This window comes from Anas acuta, chromosome 2, assembly GCF_963932015.1.
Source record: "Anas acuta chromosome 2, bAnaAcu1.1, whole genome shotgun sequence".
Taxonomy (NCBI): Eukaryota; Metazoa; Chordata; class Aves; order Anseriformes; family Anatidae; genus Anas; species Anas acuta.
The window spans coordinates 24,770,008-24,789,515 of record NC_088980.1 but is presented as its reverse complement, the minus strand read 5'-3'; the positions used below and the strand labels follow the sequence as shown (position 1 = coordinate 24,789,515).

At 39.8% G+C, this 19,508-nt stretch overlaps 1 protein-coding gene across 2 annotated transcripts in view; it reads left to right on the top strand.

The window, feature by feature from the left end:
* The window catches only part of CDK6 (cyclin dependent kinase 6), a 140,811-nt gene extending 125,912 nt beyond the window's left edge, over positions 1-14,899 (top strand). For both annotated transcript variants that reach the window (XM_068673955.1, XM_068673956.1), the window contains exon 8: positions 1,070-14,899. In XM_068673955.1, the coding sequence (XP_068530056.1) occupies positions 1,070-1,216 (147 nt within the window). In that variant the 3' untranslated portion in view covers positions 1,217-14,899. The remainder of the gene's footprint in view (positions 1-1,069) is intronic.
* The last annotated feature ends 4,609 nt before the right edge of the window (positions 14,900-19,508 follow it).

Below are 19,508 nucleotides of genomic sequence, written 5' to 3'. Positions count from 1 at the left end.
AGAGGAATAGACCCAAGATCTGTGATCACTTTAGCACAGCTCTGAAATGGCTGAATGAAATGCAGTTTAAGGTTGTCATTGCTCTTGTTACCTACAAAAAGTGGAATCCCCTACTTCCATCTCAAAGGATGTATCTGTCTGGGAGTGTTTGACACACTGACCAGCCCCACTGCTGTCATTATTGTGGCAGAAAGCTGTGATCTAAAGGTTTCACCTCAGTGATAAGTCATGTGGATATTTACTTATTAAAAGTCACTGCGAGAGTCCAAGACTGCAGTATGCCAGATCCAATACAGACACAGAATAAACAAACAGTTAAAGCTCAGATAACTAAATTACAAAACAACAATACTGTAACATGAAGTCAGTGAAAAATATAAGGAGACAATAGTGCTGACCAGCATGAGGAGCAGAGCTTTCAGCACACTTACAGACTGGCATTGATGAATTTTGAATGTTCCTTCAGACTCTTCTTTTATTTCAGCATAATGGAAATGTTCTGGTTTTTGGTTTTGGTTGTTTTTTGTTTTTTTGGGGGGGAGTTGTTTTGTTTTGTTTTTCCAAAAGATCTAGGAAAGCAAACACAAAACATTAACATACAAAGGGTATGAAGTCAAAGACCCAACACCTATAGAAACATTGAGTTTAGGAATTAACATAAACCTTATAACACAATCTGGGTTATACCCACAGAAGATGAGTATATTGAATACTGGGGGGATTCAGAAGCTATTCATGAATAGTTGCTCCCTGCAGTCTATGAGACAGATGTCCTGTGCATCTGAATTCAAGAAAACCTGAATTCTGGGATTGCCTAGACTATGGATATCTTAATTTTCGAACTTGTTATTTTCTATTAGCTTTCAGGATGCTATACTGTAACCCAACTGCTTGTTTTAATATGCATAACTATCTTAACATGCAGCAACTGCTGTGACCTGTGCCCCTGTTGTGCCTCATACTGATTGTAAATTGACAGTGACATGCATAAATAATTGACACTGACTTGCAATGTTAGCAATTATAACTCTACATTGTAGTTAAAACCAACTTCTTTTCATACTTACAGAAATGCTTAGCGTTCAATCCAGCCAAGAGAATATCTGCCTATGTTGCCCTGTCTCACCCATATTTCCATGATCTGGAGAAATGCAAGGAGAATCTGGACTCTCACATGTCATCCAGCCAAAACTCCAGTGAGGTGAATGCATCATAATGCTGACTGAAGATGAACCTATAAATGAACAAGACATGTAGCTGACAAGGCCACTGACCCCTATAAACCACATAGCTGTTATAGTGAAGATCATTATTTGGAGGTTTTAAACACCTATCTTTTATTTTGGGATTATGATGTGCTTATCCAAGGAAACCAATCTAGTGTACTTTCATCAGAGCGATGCAAGGAACAGGGTTTCGACCTGCTCCCATTGCAGCTTTATGTTTGTTTTGTTTTTGTTTTGTTTATCTACCTGGGAAAACTCCAGACGAAGAGAAGCTGCTGACCAGTTTTGCTGCCATTTTATCATTTTAATATTGAATGCTGCCAGTGTGGAGTAGGATGATCAAGTCACTGCCAAAACATGATGCAATCTCTCTCTCTAGCTGCTGAAGCATGATTTGGTACTTTTATTATTATTATTATGTGATCTCTTAAAGTGATATTTAAAGAATGGCATTGAAATATCAGATCTCTGCAACCTGCAGTTAACTGATACATACATTAATACATCCAGCTACTGTGCATTGTAGACTATATGCAGGTGCTTCCCCAGTTGAAAACTTGGATGGATTATTTTATCATTTAATTGCTCTATAAAAATAATAGTGATGATGGTGTTCATAATAAATGTCTCAACTTTTAGTTTTTCCTCATACACAAACAAGTTATTATCCAGTTAAGTTTGTGTGCATGTTTCAAAAGCAAGTATTTTAAAGAAACTTATAGGATCCTGTTCTTAAAGATCCATTCAGTTTCCACATAGTCAGTTTATGTTGGAATACATGCACCTTCTAGCCCATCATCTAACCCATCATTTCTCCCTGGAAACAGCTGCAAGCACATTTTCTCTATCTTGTTCTGAATTTTCTGGTATGCAGCTCAAAGACATGAGCAGAGCCAATGAAAATGAATACAGGTTTGTGCCTTTAACTTGTTCTCATTATCAGCTGAAAAGGAACACAGACAAAATACTTCCAGATTAGAAGCAGGGAATCCTATACCTGTAAAGAAGTACAGGTGTTTATTTGTGCTGACTTGCATGCTGTGTACTGCGCTGCCTTACCTGCAACACCCCCCATGCATCACAAGTGCATGAACATTACTGTCACAAAATCTCTCAGATGTCATTTATTAAGAAGACTTGTTTTCTATGCAGAAATGCATGAGCTTCTCTCCTAAACCACCATGTGGGTATACTGGCACATGCTTCTCCACTAGGGCTAATGTGCCATTATTGAATGTCAAAATAACTGAGCAATTCACGTGTCTTTATAGCACAGTTATATTAAATATTACATTAATTTTTTATATTTAGTACTTTTACCTTAACTAAAATATATTTTCAGTATTTTTAAAAGAAACTTTTATTTTTTTAATACTGTAATGGGAAAAAAAAGAAGTATTTTGAATCCATAAAAGCTGTTCCCTAGCATGATTTCAGTGCATTTACCTGGATATGACCTGCTATGAGAAAATTGGTCTGAGTTAGCCCTTACCATGAATATATAAATACACACTATTGCAGTATAACTGATGATAAGTGAGGCAGCTAACTTTGCTTACTCCTATGACAGTCCCTTAGGCTACTCTCTTCTTCATCTCTACTTCATCTTGTCTAGCTACTGAGCCAGCATCATACCCTTCCTCACAGCATGCTTGGCAGAAGCAGGTCCTGAGCACTGAGTTGAGCAATGTATTTTTTCTGGATCTGGTAAGGGAACATGTAGCTGTCTCCCTGGCAGGTTTCTCAGACCTGTGGCATACTGGCTGTTGTGGTGGACTTCACTGTTGACTCTGTTTCAGGTATCTGCACTGTCTGGGACACAGTCCATTGCTAAGAGAGTGAGTAGATTTTACCAGTCTCTTGGATAAAGCTTTTCTTTACTGTTAGATGCTTAACCATGTGATTTATGGTTAAATTATGCCTACTTCAAATAGGACAGGTTTTAAAAGGACCACTTGCATGCATGCATGCATTGGCCTGTGTTTTTCTTCATGCCCAGAATGATACGTACTCGAAACCTACCAGCATGAACAGGAAAGTTGCAAATTAGGCCTGGCAAGAGCGTGTACGAGGCATCCGCACACCGAGATAATACAGATGCATAGCACAAGAATTTTGGAAGCTCTGCGAGTGGCAAGCTGAAGGCCAGGGAGCGGTCACAGCAGCTAACTCCTCTAATCTTGGCCTCATTTCTGTCATTCTCTCCTCTCCTACACCCAAAAAGAATGGCAAATCTACTGCACTGGTGTTGGACCAGCCCTATTCCTCCATGGTTTGATGGACCTGAGTGTGAATAGGTTTTTGACATTCATGGGAAAAAATAGGCCAGAATTATTTTTTTTAACAATTTTTAAACACTAATTAGAACAATCAGACCCAACTTTTAGGAGAATCTTGCCAGAGCAGCAAATAGAAGTTTTCTACATGGTTTAGCACTTTTTAAAATATTCTGGATTTTACCTGCCACCAAGCTATCGTACATGTTGTATCAGGGCATTCAGCTGGTGTGGTTTTCCAGCAGCTGTCAGGGAACTCTCCCAGAGCTCTCCAAGAGCTAACATAGGGTGAAAATGTGTTCCTGTGTGTGTGTGTGTGTGTGTTTGATTTCTGATTGTAAGCAAATTATTAGGGTGAAACAAAAAGAGGGAAGTTAACACTTTAAGCCAAAGGTTGCTTAGTGTGGGCCCAAGAACTAACGAAAATATGGAAATTGCAAGAAAGTAAACTACTGGAGCAGAATTTACCAATGCATGGTATTGGAAGTAGAGCTCAAGAGAGCAGCAGAGAAAAGCAGGAGCTGGCCTATGGAATCAGAAGTAGAGCCTCTGCAACGTGGTGCTGTATGTCGTCTAATATAGGATCAGGTTATAAGTGGGAGTATTCAGAAGAAAGACTGGAAGAGGTTGCATTAATTTTTGGTTCTGCAACATCCTTCCATGGGAATGGCAGCAAGAAAAAAGGAAATCTGTCTTGACAGGGTTAGGGCAAAGATCTTTTTTTCCCTTGTGGTACCAAGGGACTGGATTCAAAGGCATAAGGACTTTTCAAACAACCTCCTTTTCAAAATCTTTTCAGGAAGAAATTCCAGTAGTCCTCTCTGACATGCCTTAGGCTTCATCTGATTCCCATTTTCCCTGCCAAGCTATGAGGCTTCACTTACACTAGTAAACTGAGGAGGCATGTCCCCTGGCTGGGCAAAGTGCTGGCACTGGCTGAAAGCATGCTGGGAATCATGCTAAAAATGAGACAGTACAGAGACAGCTGTGGGGCTGTGCTCAAGCCATGCCCTTACTCTTTTTATTTCACTGGTATGGCTGTAGTCTTGAAGTTTCTGTACTCATTACTGCTGTATGTGTAGGATGTAGGAATTATACATGTGAAAAAATTGCTCCTCTTCACAGATATTCCAGACTGAGATGACAACTTTTCATACACCCTTTAAATAACATTTTTGAGTGCAATTCTTCACAATAACTATGCCCATATGTATATGTTCTAGAGGACTGGTTCAACAGCAGCTGAAAAACACTGGCAAAAAAATATATTAAAAGTAGGGTTAGTTGCTTAGCTCCTAAAACACCCACAAGCAGACACTGTGCTCTACCCACTAGACAACAGGATGTTCTGAGTAACAGAAGGAACAATTTCCATCTCCAACAAACCTTTTTTTTTTTTTTTTTTTTTTTTTGTCACTGCTACATAATTCTGCAGGAAAAGCAGACCCAATAGCCAAGGGAAAACATCACCAAAGCCAGGTATTGAAGTGCTGAGCCATAGCAATATGCCTGGAGCAGCCCCTTTCTCTCTTCACCCAGTCCCCATACTCTGTCTAGCTCTCCAGTTCCTCTCTTTGAGCACCCATATGGAAACCAGATTTCAGTGGCACTCACAGATGCTGTTTCCAACAAGATTCTTACAAATTTTCTATAGCTACATAGTGCCAGTGTCCCTGTGCCCCTGCTACCAAGTGTTGCTTATTTTATTCCAGCATCCCAGAAGGGATGAATTTAAAAGAATTTCTTTGTGCACCTCCTCACTTAACCTTAATTTTGTGTACACCTGTGTTGTCTTCTGTGTGACAAGTAAAATTCTAAGAATAGGTTTTGTGCGTATTTCTGTGTAGGCTGTGCCCGCACTCCACTGTTTTTTCAGCACATTAGTCTACTGTGAGAAACGTTAAGAGTACTTTTCATTCTTCTTTCTCTGTTAAAACAGACCAAAAAAGTAGGATATCGTGTTTGCAAAACTTTGGAATTTGGTGCTACATGTATAGAGCCTTTCACATGCAAGAAAACAGCAAGTTATTGTATTTGAGCATGTCCTGCATTGGGGGATGTTACCCAGCAATGTAACTTTTGCATGGTTTTCATACTTGAAGGTCGTTTTGGAGAATAAGACAGAAATACTGTGCCATACTACTTTTCACAAGTTTACTCACTGTCTTTGAGAAGCGTGTTTTATCATCCAAAGGGATAATTCTCTCTGGTATTAGAATCACAGAATCATTAAGATTGAAAAAGACCTTCAAGATCATCTGGTCCAACGCTACCACTGATATCACCCATTAAACCATGTCCCTAAGCACCACATCCAACCTTTCCTTGAACACCTGTTCCAATGCCTGACTGCTCTTTCTGAGAAGAAATGTCTCCTAATTTCCAACCTGAACCTCCCCTGGCGCAACTTGAGGCCATCCCCTCTAGTCCTGTCACTAGCTACCTGTGAGAAGACGCCAACCCCCAGCTCCCCACCCCTTCCTTTTAGGCAGCTGTAGAGAGCAATGAGGTCTGCCCTGAGCCTCCTCTTCCCCAGACTAAACAACCCCAGTTCCCTCAGCCGCTCCTCACAGGCCTTGTGTTCCAGGCTTTGTAGCCCTGCTCTGGACATGCTCCAGGGCCTCGATGTCCTTCTTGTAGTGAGGGGCCCAAAGCTGAACACAGCACTCGAGGTGCGGCCTCACCAGAGCTGACTACAGGGGGACGATCACCTCCCTGATCCTGCTGGCCACACTATTCCTGGTACAAGCCAGGATGCCGTTGGCCTTCTTGGCCACCTGGCCAATTTTATTATGGAAAATACAGAAAAAACATGATGGTTTGGTCCTTCAGCCAACAAACTTGAGCACTTATCTGACTCACAACTGAAAACACATCAGTTGTTAAATATGTTTATGAATCATAAACCACGCAATTTGGTTTAAAAGTCGACATTAATTATGTGCCATGTATAATACACAGCTGAATAATGAGGAAGATTCTTCTAAGAACCCTGTTTTATAGAACCACTTTGTTAGTATTTTTCTTATGCAATAGTTTCAGGAATAGATGGAATTTTATGTACAATGTGAATTAGAAGATACTAGCCTATTAGAGTAATCTGTTGTTTTATGCTTGGAGCTTGAACTGATCAGAAGCTTCGGAAACTAATGTATTTATTGTATTGCCTCAAAACTGCTTCTAAATATGAAGAGCTTTCTTGATGTTAACAGGATTTCACTCTTCTCTTAATGTGTGATTCTGTTGACATTAACATATTAGGAAAAAAAAAATGTTTTTCCAAACTGCAATTGTGGGAGAAAAAATAAGAAATTTATTTTTAAATTCACAGAGAATAGCATGTTATATACTGAAATCTTCAGTAACTGACTGTTCATAAGCTATCACTTTTACTTCTTTTTGATTGCTAAGTATTAGAGTTATACAGATATTTTCCATGAGGAAAAAAAAAATCAGAAACAATCTCTAGAAAAGTAAGTGGGATTGTATATGCCTAATGATACCTACCAGGTTTCATTATCATATCCATTTTTTTGTGTGTGCAAATACAGTTGAGGTGTGCAAAAATATGACTACAATTTGAGTAATCTAACAGGCTGTGCAACTCAAATAGGAGTTCTATCTGTGAGCTATTTATTTAATTATATCTCTGTGTTTTGTGACTTGTTAAATAATGACTGTAATATAATTCCAGTTTCTGGACCAACTCAGTAACCATGAAATCCCAGTAACTTCTGTAAAACAATAAGAAGCTTTTTCATTGATTTAAACGAGCTAAGCCATTGAAAGAAGAAAGATGTGGACATACAAACTGACAATTATACTTTTGGCAAGTGTAATTTATTCCCTTTAGTCTGAAGCTTCACATGTATTGCATACAGATATGCAGTATATACCTGGCAAAAGAACCATAAAATACACTTAGGAATAGTGTGCACAAAAACAGCTCACAAAGTGCTTGCAGAAACTAGCTAAATATCATTCTTTAAGGTGTAGTAAATGTTGTGTGTTTGTCTTGAATGGCTACAGAAAGCAAGAGATTCTGGTATGGCTATTTTGATACTTGGTGATCACGGTAGAGTAGCTTGTTTCCAGAGAAGATCAGACAAAATATAATGCCTTTAAAAAAACTGACATTAGTAAAGATAAAACAAAAAAAGATTTCAAGGAACTATTGGGAAGATATTTCTGGGATAAGGGAAAAGGAGAGTATTTATAAAGTGAGAAATGTAAATACAAACAATGTGTATTAAATATGCATTGAAACTGAGACTCTTTCACTGACTTCTCAAAGTTGATAGGGTTTTAAGGAAGAATCCAGGTATGAACTTACTCTAATAAGCATTTTAATGTTCATTTGCACTAAAGCTACCTATACTATTTGAAAGGAGAAGGGAAAGCAGGTAATGTTTACTTTGGTGACGTATACACAGATATGCTGTAAAGCTCTCAAGCTCACTGTCCATTTTGGAGCATGCTATAGTTGCATCCACACTAGTTAGCTTTCTGCACCTTAAACCCACCCAGATGCCAAGCAAATTTTCTAATGTTTACACTGATACTTGCTCCCATTGACATGCTCATGTTAAGCCCAGCCAAGCAGCACTGTCTTTGCCACTAAACGGAAAATGAATTTTCACAAATATTTGATTGTTAGCTTCCTTCATGCAATTACTTCTGAAGAGAGTATAATTAACGGACTGTAGTATGCAACCTTTCCTCTTATTCCATGCTTCATACATTTGACATGTTATTAAATCATCAGCCCTACCCTAATCATACTTAATGTTATTAATCTTCCCAACTCTTGTTACTGCTGCTGGCTATGCCCAGCACTCTGAGCTGTGCAGTGTGCTGTTTCTGTAGGTGCAGAAAGAAGCCACGCTCTGCTGTATGTTCCTGCCATGCATTAATGGTAGGAGGCAGCTACCATTTTCTAGCGACCTTTCTTCCTTTTATAAACTTTTGTGGGACTATTTGTTTGTTTATGTTCTTGAATGTTAGGATCAATTTTGATTATCTAGATGAGAGAGGAAAATTGCAAAGTGCTGCAAAGGTAGGAAAAGTGGGTAGAGATAGGAGAGTTCAGGACAATTTGGGAAAGTGAATTTGAACATGTGGAAAAGTTATGTTTAAGTGTAGGGGGAAGAATTTTTTTCCATGTTTTTTTGTTTTCTTCTGTCATTCACTTTCAGAGCGAAGATGATAAAGCGGTGCTCTTGCACAGGATTTTAGCTCCAGATCCTTGATGTGCTAACTCAAGTCATGAGTGCCAGTGCAGTTTTTCAAGACAGCAACAGCTGTATTTATTAAATCAGATTTTGTGTAAGTGATTTTTCAATGTAGATATATTAAAAAAAAAAAAAAAAAAAAAAAAAAAAAGGCTGTTGAGACAGCTCAAGAGTAGACTAATTGCAGACATGAAGAATGTATCAGTAAGGGCACCCAGTAGTGTGAAGAATCATTGTGCATTAAAAGCTGACTCCTGCAGCAAATGGAAAATTCTTTGCCAATCCAAAATGGCATGTGTTTGAGTACTTGGGTTTTAATGAGATTATGCACACGCAGATTTGTCTGGATCAGTCCAGGTGGTTCACTGCCTTGCATGAGCAAGTCTGAGAGCCTGTTGGACACCCAGTGTAAGTGATGCTGCAGAACCGTCTGCCAGGGAAGAGGGTGTCTTTTCATCGGTTGTACAGCAGGAATGGAGCTTTCCAAGCTGCTGTGCCAGCCTCAGAGCTACCGTTAACTATTGTTGTGCCGCCTCCAGAAATAGGCAGCACAGAAATAGGGAGTACAAGGTCTGTGTAGGTTTAGTTCATGTGTATGGGTGACATGGTAAGGAATGGCACAGAGCGCCTTATTTTGGTCCTTGCATTAAATATGAGCAACTAGGCTTGGCACAGAGACAAATTTTGCAGTTCTAGGAATAGGAAGCCTTTAATTCTACACTGTACTTCTCTGGCATTGGTGATATATATATATATATATAGTGATAGATCACCCAGCAGCTTATCGACTCCTTTCCTTATCCCAGATCATCCTGGTGTAACACCAAAAGTATACCTGGAGATCCTAGTCCTTAACAGCCCTTCAATACCCTGCTCCCTCTCACCTGTGTCAACACTTGGTCACCTATCACTTGTAGCTGACCTTGCTCAGCCATTCAAAAGCTGTGAGCTAATTTACTACCTTGTGATTCTGCAGCCCTCCTGTTTGCAGGCAGACAGTGATGTCTTCTCTCATTTTCCCTTGCTTCTCGTTAGGAGTTGGGAATTGATACAGAAGAATATGGCAAAATGTTTGTTATTTTTACACTCTTTGGCTCAAGCAAAGACATGAGCAGGAGTAGATTAGATTGAACATAATGTGTTCGATCAGTCAAAACTATTTTGGATTCATACGATTATTTAGTAAGTATAGAAGATCACTGGACAACTGTCTGTGTGTGTTTACAAGAGCAGCCAGTGATTCTTCTGCTACATGAAGTTTTTAAAGGATACAAACAAGACTAACAATGCCAGCCTCCTCCTGCTCACCCCTTTTCCCTTCTTCTTCCCAGAGATCACTATTCCCAGGGAAATGTCTTCTCCCAGCAAGAGTCAGAGCACCTAGAAGACCTTCCCTCTATGAGGGGTCCCAACTTTCAAGATGGCATGGGCGCATGCAGGCAATCAAGCTCATTCCTTTGCTCATGCTGTGGCAGATATGAGTACAGAGCCTTGCCACAAGTACTAGGCACAGTCAGACAATGACCCCAATATATTCTCCTGAGAAAAAGTGTTAACAGGATCTGGAGGGGATAGCATGCTTGCTGTTTCTATAGCAGTGGACATTTTTGCATTTTAAACAGTGGTATTGGTAAGAACTCCCCTAGGAGACCTCTCTCACCTTCCTAAAGGATGACTGTGAACTCTGGGCATATGGTGGGAAAGGACAAAGTGCTTTACTCCAGGTGGATAATGGTGTTATCTCCAACAGCCACCCTTCAGAGTTCAAAGTAAAGCCTGGGTCTACAGCCTGCTAGTTAAAGTGCTTTGCAATCCTTTTCCAGCAAGACACAAATTCCATCAGGATTTTTTTGCAGGGACTTTATCCTGGAGTCCCTTGCAACAAAGGAGGGGTGTAACTATGGGTTGGGACTACAATGGAAAGTACATCAGACTTTGGATGCTGGCAGGAAGTTTGCAGATGCATTGCTGTACAGGGTGGCTTATACAAGCTCAGTGGCAATGGGCTTGTCTGAGGTACTGATTGCCATGCACGTTTTGAACTGAAGATACCTATTGTAACATAATAGAAGAGCTGCAATATCATGAGATTAGAGGCCGAATGGATGGAAGTAGAACTGTGAGCAGCAGGGACTGCAGAGGTTGCTCTGTCCTTTTCCTTTTTTGTCCTACATGTCTGTCAACCCAGTGGTTTTCCAGCTGTTTTCCTTTGTTGTGACTCACCTCCACCACCTCCATTGTCCTTCCTGTTGTGCATAATAAATTGAATAGAAAAGCATTACTCTAGATTACTAGATCAAAACCAGAGTAGGTCAGCACTGTCTAAAAATTTGGATCATTCTCTGGTGGTTGGTATTAAATGTATCAGTTGTTTCAGTTTAGATTCCAGCAAATAAAACCCAGTATCTGTGACACCTTCCTTGTATTCAGCACCACTTAATAATCTTGCTGTCATTCTCTGCAGTGTTCAAAATCTCTTTTCCTGGAGATTGAGCCTCCCTCCTACAACCCACTTATAGTCACGACAAGGTGGGCTAAAGAAGTTTACCTTACAGCGGTGCTTTTTGGTAAGAAATGAGAGCCAGTTCCCATGGAAAAGGGTCTAAACAAGTCTCAAGGAATCTTAGCCATGCACTCTTTTACAGGCAAAGCAGCCACTTCTGTTAAAGCAAGAAACTCATTTTAAAATACTTAAGAAAGAGAAAATATAAAGTCGCCTTTTATTTTTCTGATAGAATCTGTTTTCTACACAAAGCTATATGTTTTTGGCACTGAAAGCAAGCCCACAGGCACCCGTTTATTCTTTCCTTTCCAGTATTTAAGTCCTTTGTAAATTCTTTTCAAGCATTCAGATTAATGTATTTATGGTCCATTTCATTCCAATTCATTTAAGTGGTCTACTTCTGCCATTGAATCTTGTATGGGTTTTATTTTTCGTGTAATATTTAGCTGCATTACTTTGAACAGCTTTAAAAGTATAATGTCTTTGAATGCTCTAGTTAAAGAGAAATTATGCCTTCAAAATGATGTCTTAGGAGTTGAACTGTAAACTTTGGAAATGTTTATATTATAACTCCTGAAAGCACCGCAGAGAGCTTTCATCTGTATGTCTGTCTTCTACTTTCTGTGTAAGAGTGTATGTTCCTCACCAGCTTGATACTCTTTGGTCTGAAAGCCTGAGTATGCAAACACCTGAATATGGTGCCTCACCTGAGGAGCCCCACAGAGCTGAGAGGGGCTACTCATGTGCCTAGAATTGCTCATAAAAGTATTTGCAGAAAAAGGCTTTCGTTTAGTGATCGGTCGTAGTTGTGGGGACACATGGTTAATAGCAGCACCAAGACACCCAGAAAGGGGGTCAGTGTTTATTGAAAATGTGGACGCATTTATCTGTGAGTTATTTGACATTAACCTAAATTATTGCTATTATAATTCAGTATATTATTTCTTATGAAAACACACTAGTCCTGTGAAAAGGTTAGTTGCCAAAAAATGTGTCGAGTCTTGCTGCTTAATTGTTTATTTGCATTTAGTATACATTTTGGCTGTTGAAGTGAAGCTAGTTTCATAGAGAGGCAGAAAGCTAGATCAGTCAAAAAAAAAAAAATTAAATAAGCTTCATACTGTACCTTGAGTTTTGCAACTAGATTAGTATGTGTGTTCAGATGTAGTATTTTTTATGCTTTAGGGTATTTTTTGTTTGTTTAAATATGTAAAAGATTAAGCAGATTACTTTGAAATGCTATTGTAGAGCTAATTTTACAAATAGTGGGGGAATGTTGTCTGAAAAATTAAAATTAGAAAATATTACATAGGCTGCCTTTGGCTTTATTTTGTTTGTAGCAGTTCCAGCAGGTATCTGTCAATTCCAGACACTTAAACCAGGGGCCATGTTTGAGTAGCATCTTGTAACTGAAGTACATCTTGTACAGCAATAAAATTGCCCATCTCGGCTTTAAAAAAGATTGTTAGCTATACAAAAGCACAAAGGCAGCAAATTTAGATATTCTTTTGTGCATGGACAATTGCATGAAATAGGATTGGGGTGTCAAAGTATTTTAAATCATTTAGTGTAATTTACTCTCACTGTAACTCGACTGACTACAGTTAAATTAAACCAAGTATTTGACCCTTTAAGTCTACAAATTTCAGCGTCAGGCAGCTCAGGTCTATGTAAAGATATTTAAGCTTAGTAAATCAGCAAGAGTACTATATAATGCGTGACAAAAATCTTAACTCTAGTAACATTATGTCTCTCAAAATTCCTACTCATTACTTTTGTATACAAAAGTTTGGAAGTGCACTTCTTAGTGGCATTGGGAAATGTGGAGAAAAGCACGGTGCTGGTACAGAAATGTACCAGAAATAAGATTCACTTCTCACTGCTCCAGACACTCCATGTGTGCCTTACTTACACGTTACAAATTCCACTGAAGTTAAAAGAATTGTATGAAGTTAAGCCTGTTTGTAACCCTTATGGGATTCCTGTTTCAGAATCTGCAAGATAAGTTACAGTCGCAAACGGCATTATTAAAACTGGTGCTTTCAGGTTTACAGAATACTACAAACAGTGAGGATAGTTTCTGAGACACATCCAGAGTAACCTTATTAATTGATATTACATCAGGCCAACATCCATTAGGAAATCAAAATATGCCTCAGTGCCTTTACTTCTTGATTTCTCAGTATGATTTTACAAAAAAAAAAAAAAAATTAAAAAAAAAATCAATAAGTTAAAACAGCATATAATGCTGTTTGGCTTCTTTTGTGCTCTTTTGGTTTTGCTTTTTGTAATATCAATTGCTCTGGAGATGTCTAGGACTTGCTTATTCAAGGGAAAACATGCAAAGCAGTTTCAAATATTTTTTTCTTAATTCACCTTAGATCATGTACTTTGCTGGTGAAAATCAGCATAGTCCTGTTGACTTCTACAGCGTTGTATCAGCTTATACCAGCGAACCAGCTGGCACCTAGCGTTTTAGCTTTTCAAGTCACTTTACCTACATATGCAGTAGGATTTTCTTTTGCAAGGTGGAAAGTTACCTAACAGTGCAAACTGTACTACCTAGACTACCATTGATACCTATTCACGGGACATGATTTCACTGTATCACTTCATACTTGAAATTCAAGATGTTCTTTTAATCAGGGTACAAACATGAAAAGGTGCGTGTGTTACTGTTTCTTTTAAAGGTGCATCATTTTTTTTATTCTGTGTGCTTAATAATTACTATTCAGTGTTCTTTACATTCTTTTTGTTCAGCATTAAAATCACCTCTGTGTGAAATACAGTATGACCTACAGAGATGCATAAAATTGCAACCGTGATTTCTTGAATTGTTACTTAAATATGCTGGTTTACCTTTTGCTCATACATATTACATCAAGGGGCTACAAAATGCAAACTGTGGTATATAGAAATATTGCACCATTGCTGTACATGAAATCTCGCAGCCTCTCTCCTCTTCTTGCACAGCTGCTGATTACCATATACGCATTGGGAAAACCATGTTTCTGCTGTACAGAATGGCTGGGAAATAATGCAAACACTTTGGAAACTCTAGAGCTCTCTTTGCAAGCTTTCAAACAAAGCCCTTTGATCTAACTGCATGCCTGCTCTGTGTCCCAAATTTCACCCTATGAGGCTTTCTGCTTTAGGAACACCCTCTGTTGGGGCTACTTTACATCGACTGCATTGAAGTTCATCGGAGCATACTCTTTCAAGCATGCACCTTACCACATAACATATTCTTTAGCTTTTACAAGTTTGTAAAGATGGTGGACTGCAGAACTACTCATGTGTCAATATGGCAAAATTAAATTAAGGCACACAGAAGGTTATCAATGTTGTATTATATCAGAATTACAGTCCTTTGGAACTGAACGTTTTGCTGCTGGCAGTGCAAGAGAAGCAAAGTTGTGTATTTATTGTTGGGTGCTGAGGGTTCAGTATGAAAATCGATATAATAAAAATGTTCACGGTGTCAGGTTCTTTTTAGTTGTTCCCAAATTATTGGAAAGTAAAAAGGCAAGAAATTTGTTTTGTATTTAAAACTGCTTTCCTGAAGTTTACTTCACTCTTCGAGCTATATTTTTCTTTTATCTAAAAATGTAAAATGAATACAGATGCAGTAAGTATTGTATATTAAATACAGAAAAATAGCAACATTGTTTTCTAGTTTTTCTCTTTACAAGTGTTTTTCTCAACACCCTGGGTATTACAGAAAATAAACAAACATACACACAAAACCAGACACAAACATAAGCACATTCACACCCTTTCAAGCATCCCACCATACACCTTTAGTTTTATAAAAAATCTTGTTTGTCCTCATTTCTGAATTCTTTTCTTGCTTCCCTAGGATGAATTCCATTAAAAAAAAATAAATAAATAAAATGTTAAATTGTTCCAATTGCTATGAAGGCTATTCAGTTCAGCACTGTCTGTCTTTACTGAAATCTTCTTTTTATAGATTAACTTTGCTAGGCAAATTGTGCTTTAACTAAGTGATGGTGGCTCTCAATCATTCATGAAATGCTTTATTTTCCCCGAATGTTACTCAATCCAACTGTTGTACTAAGGCGTGTGCTATTCATGTCTTCCTAAAGATTCTGCTATTTTCATCTTCTATCTTTAGAGAACCCAAGCACACTTCCCTGGCTGCCTGTTTTTTTTCTTGGTTGGCCACAAATACGACTAGTAACATTTCTGAGTACATAGAAATGGTAAAAGTGCGTGTTTTGAGTCAAACACAAAAACAACACATCATCAAACTCTAAAACCAGATGCATGTTTTCTGTCTTCACTCCTAACCAATCAAAAAAACCACCTCGGCAAAACAGCTCAAATAAAGCCTCAGTTTATTGCAAAGACCATTAGGCACTCTTTAGAGCAGGATAAAAGCAGTTTCGACCAACAGGGCCTCAAATGACCCAACAGAATCTAAAAACCATTAGCTGAGGCATCCAAACAGATTTCCACTTCTGGATGAAAGCTGGAGACAGAAATGACTGCAAAGCTAACCAGACCCCCAAACCACAAAGGATTTTATAACTTAAGACCAAAATTTTGTACTGCCCCTAGAAACTACAAGGAGCCATGAAAGCCCATAACACCTCTATACACTTCAGATACGATGCAACACTGAATAAAAACACCTTTAAAACATGTGACATTCCAAATCAGCCTTGAAGCACATAAGAGGATGGAGCAGTAGTCCACCAAGAGACAGACACAACGTTAGCCACAGGGAGGGAGGCCTGTTGTCTGAGAAGTCACCATCATGACCCCTGTCAGCCACAGCTAGCACATGCTGAAAAAAGGGGAAAAATCACAGAAATTTTTGGCAGATTACACAAGAGATCTGGATACTGTTCAATGTCTTATCCCTCTGATAGCGCTCAGCTAGCCCAGGAGAAACCTCAGCAGTCTGTGGGCAGCTGTGGAACAAAATCTTCCGACACGTATTTTCTTCCTAGCCCTCATCTGTGAGAGTGAGCTACGGGAGGCTCATAAAACTCAATTATGGAAGAGAAATAAAATTATAAGAACTCCATTAAGAAAAATACTACAGAGAAATCAGCACAAGCGTTATTGTTCTCATTAGTCACATAAATGGTCTGATCCCTTCGCCTCACAATTATCTAATGACACTAGGTACCACACACTTATTAGCACTGTAGAAGCAAGTGTTCATTTTAAACTGCTTAAATGTGTTGTCTTTGTCTATTATTTGTCTGCCAGCTACTAACGTGCAGCAAGATTTACAGTATCTGTATCAATCATCATTTTACACCAATCAGTTGTGTTGTTTTGGGTTGTGGCTTTGTTTGTTTGTGGTTTTGTTTGTTTGGTTTGGTTTGGTTGTTTTTGGTTTGGTTTGGTTTGGTTTTGTTCCTTCTGTATACAAAGGCTTCTTTCATGCACACACTTTGCTGGAGTTTGTTGCTTGTGTCTTTGATGTATTTCCCAGGCATCGCAGACAGCTCACTGAGAACTTCTGCCTGATGTTTTCTGAAGTAATCCTTACATTAGGATATACCAGTTGCACTCTGAGGACCTGAAACTCTCCCTTCCCTTCTGCATAATGCTGCAACTTTCCACAGTAAATTTTCTTTGCAACTAAGAAAATTTTCCTTGCAGTCCTGGTGTATTTAGCTCCTCAGCTTTCTTCTAGCTCCTCAGAGCCCACTTGTGGTAAATGGCTTCAAGTCACCAGTTCCCATGGGCTCAACATTTTTTCCAGTTATTGCCAGATAAATCAACCCAATCCAATCTGATCAACCACAACACTGTTTCAGAAACGAGGCTCATTTGTGCTTGGTATGTTTAAAGTACCAAAATGTGGTTACTTCTCTTAATTTTTACAACACTGTATCGAACATGCAGTAATTCTTAATGGTACCCTTTAAAAAAAAAAGGACATTTGAAGTTCTGAGCATGATGCCGGTAACTCTCAGTCTCCTAGCCCTTGCATTAACCTAACCTCAGTATTACAACAATCCTTGGCTTGCTAGGCATGCAGGTAGCTAATAAATGATAGTTAAGTACTTTTCCCCCACTTTTTTTTTTCCTTTGTTTTGGTAAACAGAGCCCATTTCATTGAACTCTGTGCCAGGACAGGCTGCCATTTCATGACACCTTAGTGCATGCATCCACAGAAGAGAAAACAGAGAAGAGGTCACACCTGTAACTGACCACCAGGTAGGTCAAGGGGAGGGGAAAAAACAAAACAAAACAAAACAAAAAAAACTCATACAGAATCATAAAAGTTGGAAAAGACCTACAATATCATCTGGTCCAACCACCACCCTACTACCAATATTACCCACTAAACCATGTCCTTAAGCACCATACATGTCCAACCTTTCCTTGAACACCCACAGGGATGGTGACTCCACCACCTCCCTGGGCAACCCGTCCCAATGCCTGACTGCTCTTTCTGAGAAGAAATGTCTCCTAATTGTTTTAATTGTTGAAGAGTAGTGCTCTTTGTTCAGTTCTTTGTTTTACTTGTTGAAGAGTAGGGGCATGATGTTTCCATTTTTCCACTCACCAGGGACATCGCCAGAATGCCAGTCCTTCTCAACTATGCTGGAGAGAGGCTTGGCAACTACATCAGCCAGTTCCCTCAGGACCCTGGGATTCATGTCATCAATTACCATAGGCTTGTACCTGTTTAGATTCATCAGGAGGTCTCGAACCTGCTCTTCACTTACAGTGGGTGGGACTTTTATCCCTCAGCCTCCATCTACGGGCTCAGGGAAATGAAATACTTGGGGAGCCCATCTACCAGTGCAGACAGAGGCAAAGAAGTTGCTGAGTATCTCAGCCTTCTCCATGTGTGCTGCTACCAATTATTCACATATAGAAACTCACTCCTAATATAGGAAATTAGCCACCTATAATCACTTACACACTACTATTTTCACAAAAATAGTGTCTATTTTCACAAGTGTTAAAGGTGCATGGTGGCCTTTGGGGACTCCTCCTGTCACCCCAGCGCAGCAGCTAGAAGGAAGCTGGGTCCTGTCTTGTGCTCTTCCTCGAGGCTCTGTACAGAAGGGATGCCACCTCTCACACAAGGCTGGGGGATGAGAAAGAAGCACTCAACACAACCCCTGAGAATTGGCAACAGAGTTCTTTATTGCTGGGACATCTTGCAGGTGAGCCTGCAGGATGTCCGTGGTGTTTGGGGGCTCCAAGTTAATGCTTGGGATGGAGCCTGACTGAGGAGGCCTGGAAGATGCCCTCATGTGGTAGAAAGAGGAGGGTTGGTGGGGCTGAGAGCCCCTTTTCTGGGGCTGGCTGCCCCAGGCCATTTGACTTGCCAGAGAGAAAGGCTGCCCCTCAGCCACAGGGGCTGCCCTCCATCTCCCATCCTGTGCTCTGAGTTTATTTTTAATACTGCTTTTTATGTAATTTCATTCTATTATTTACAAAAAAGAACAGAAGCAAGATGCATCTTCAGCCCTAATTCTCATGTGTGCTTTGTGCTCTGAGTGAAGAATTTCTTCCTCACATCACTTCTAATCTAAATCTCCCCTCCATTTGTTCCAAGCCATCATTCCTTGTTCCATGGCTACACTCCCGGATAGAGTCCCTCTCCAGCTTTCTTTTAAGCCACCTTTATGAGCTAAGTTAGGTGGCAAAACTGCAGGACCTTGCAAATTGCAGCCTTATCTACCTTGTTCCATATGTTCCACATGATGTTTCCTAACACAGGCTCTAGCCTCTCATCAGTGTAACATAGATCACAGAAGCATTAAGTTTGGAGAAGCCCTCCAAGATCATCTGGTCCAACCACTCCACTACCACCAGTGTCACTCACTAAACCATGTCCCTAAGCACCACATCAAACCTTTCCTTGAACCCCCCCCAGGGATAGTGACTCCACCACTGAATCACATAATTGTAGGGGTTGGAAGGGACCTCAAGAGATCATCGGGTCCAAGTCCCCTGCCAAAGCAGGTTCCCCAGAGCAGGCTGCCCAGGTAGGCATCCAAACAAGCCTTGAATATCTCCAGAGAAGGAGACTCCACAACCTCCCTGGGCAGCCTGTTCCAGTGCTCTGACACCCTCACCATGAAGTTCTTCAGCATGTTGGTGCGGAATTTCCTGTGCTCCATTTTGTGGCCGTTCCCCCTTGTCCTGTCCCCATAAAACCAGTGGAAAGAGGTTGGCCAAATCCCTCTGTCTCCCACACTGAAGGCTGCCCACCTCCCTGGGCAACCCATCCCAATGCCTGACTGCTCTTTCTGACCAGAAACGCCTC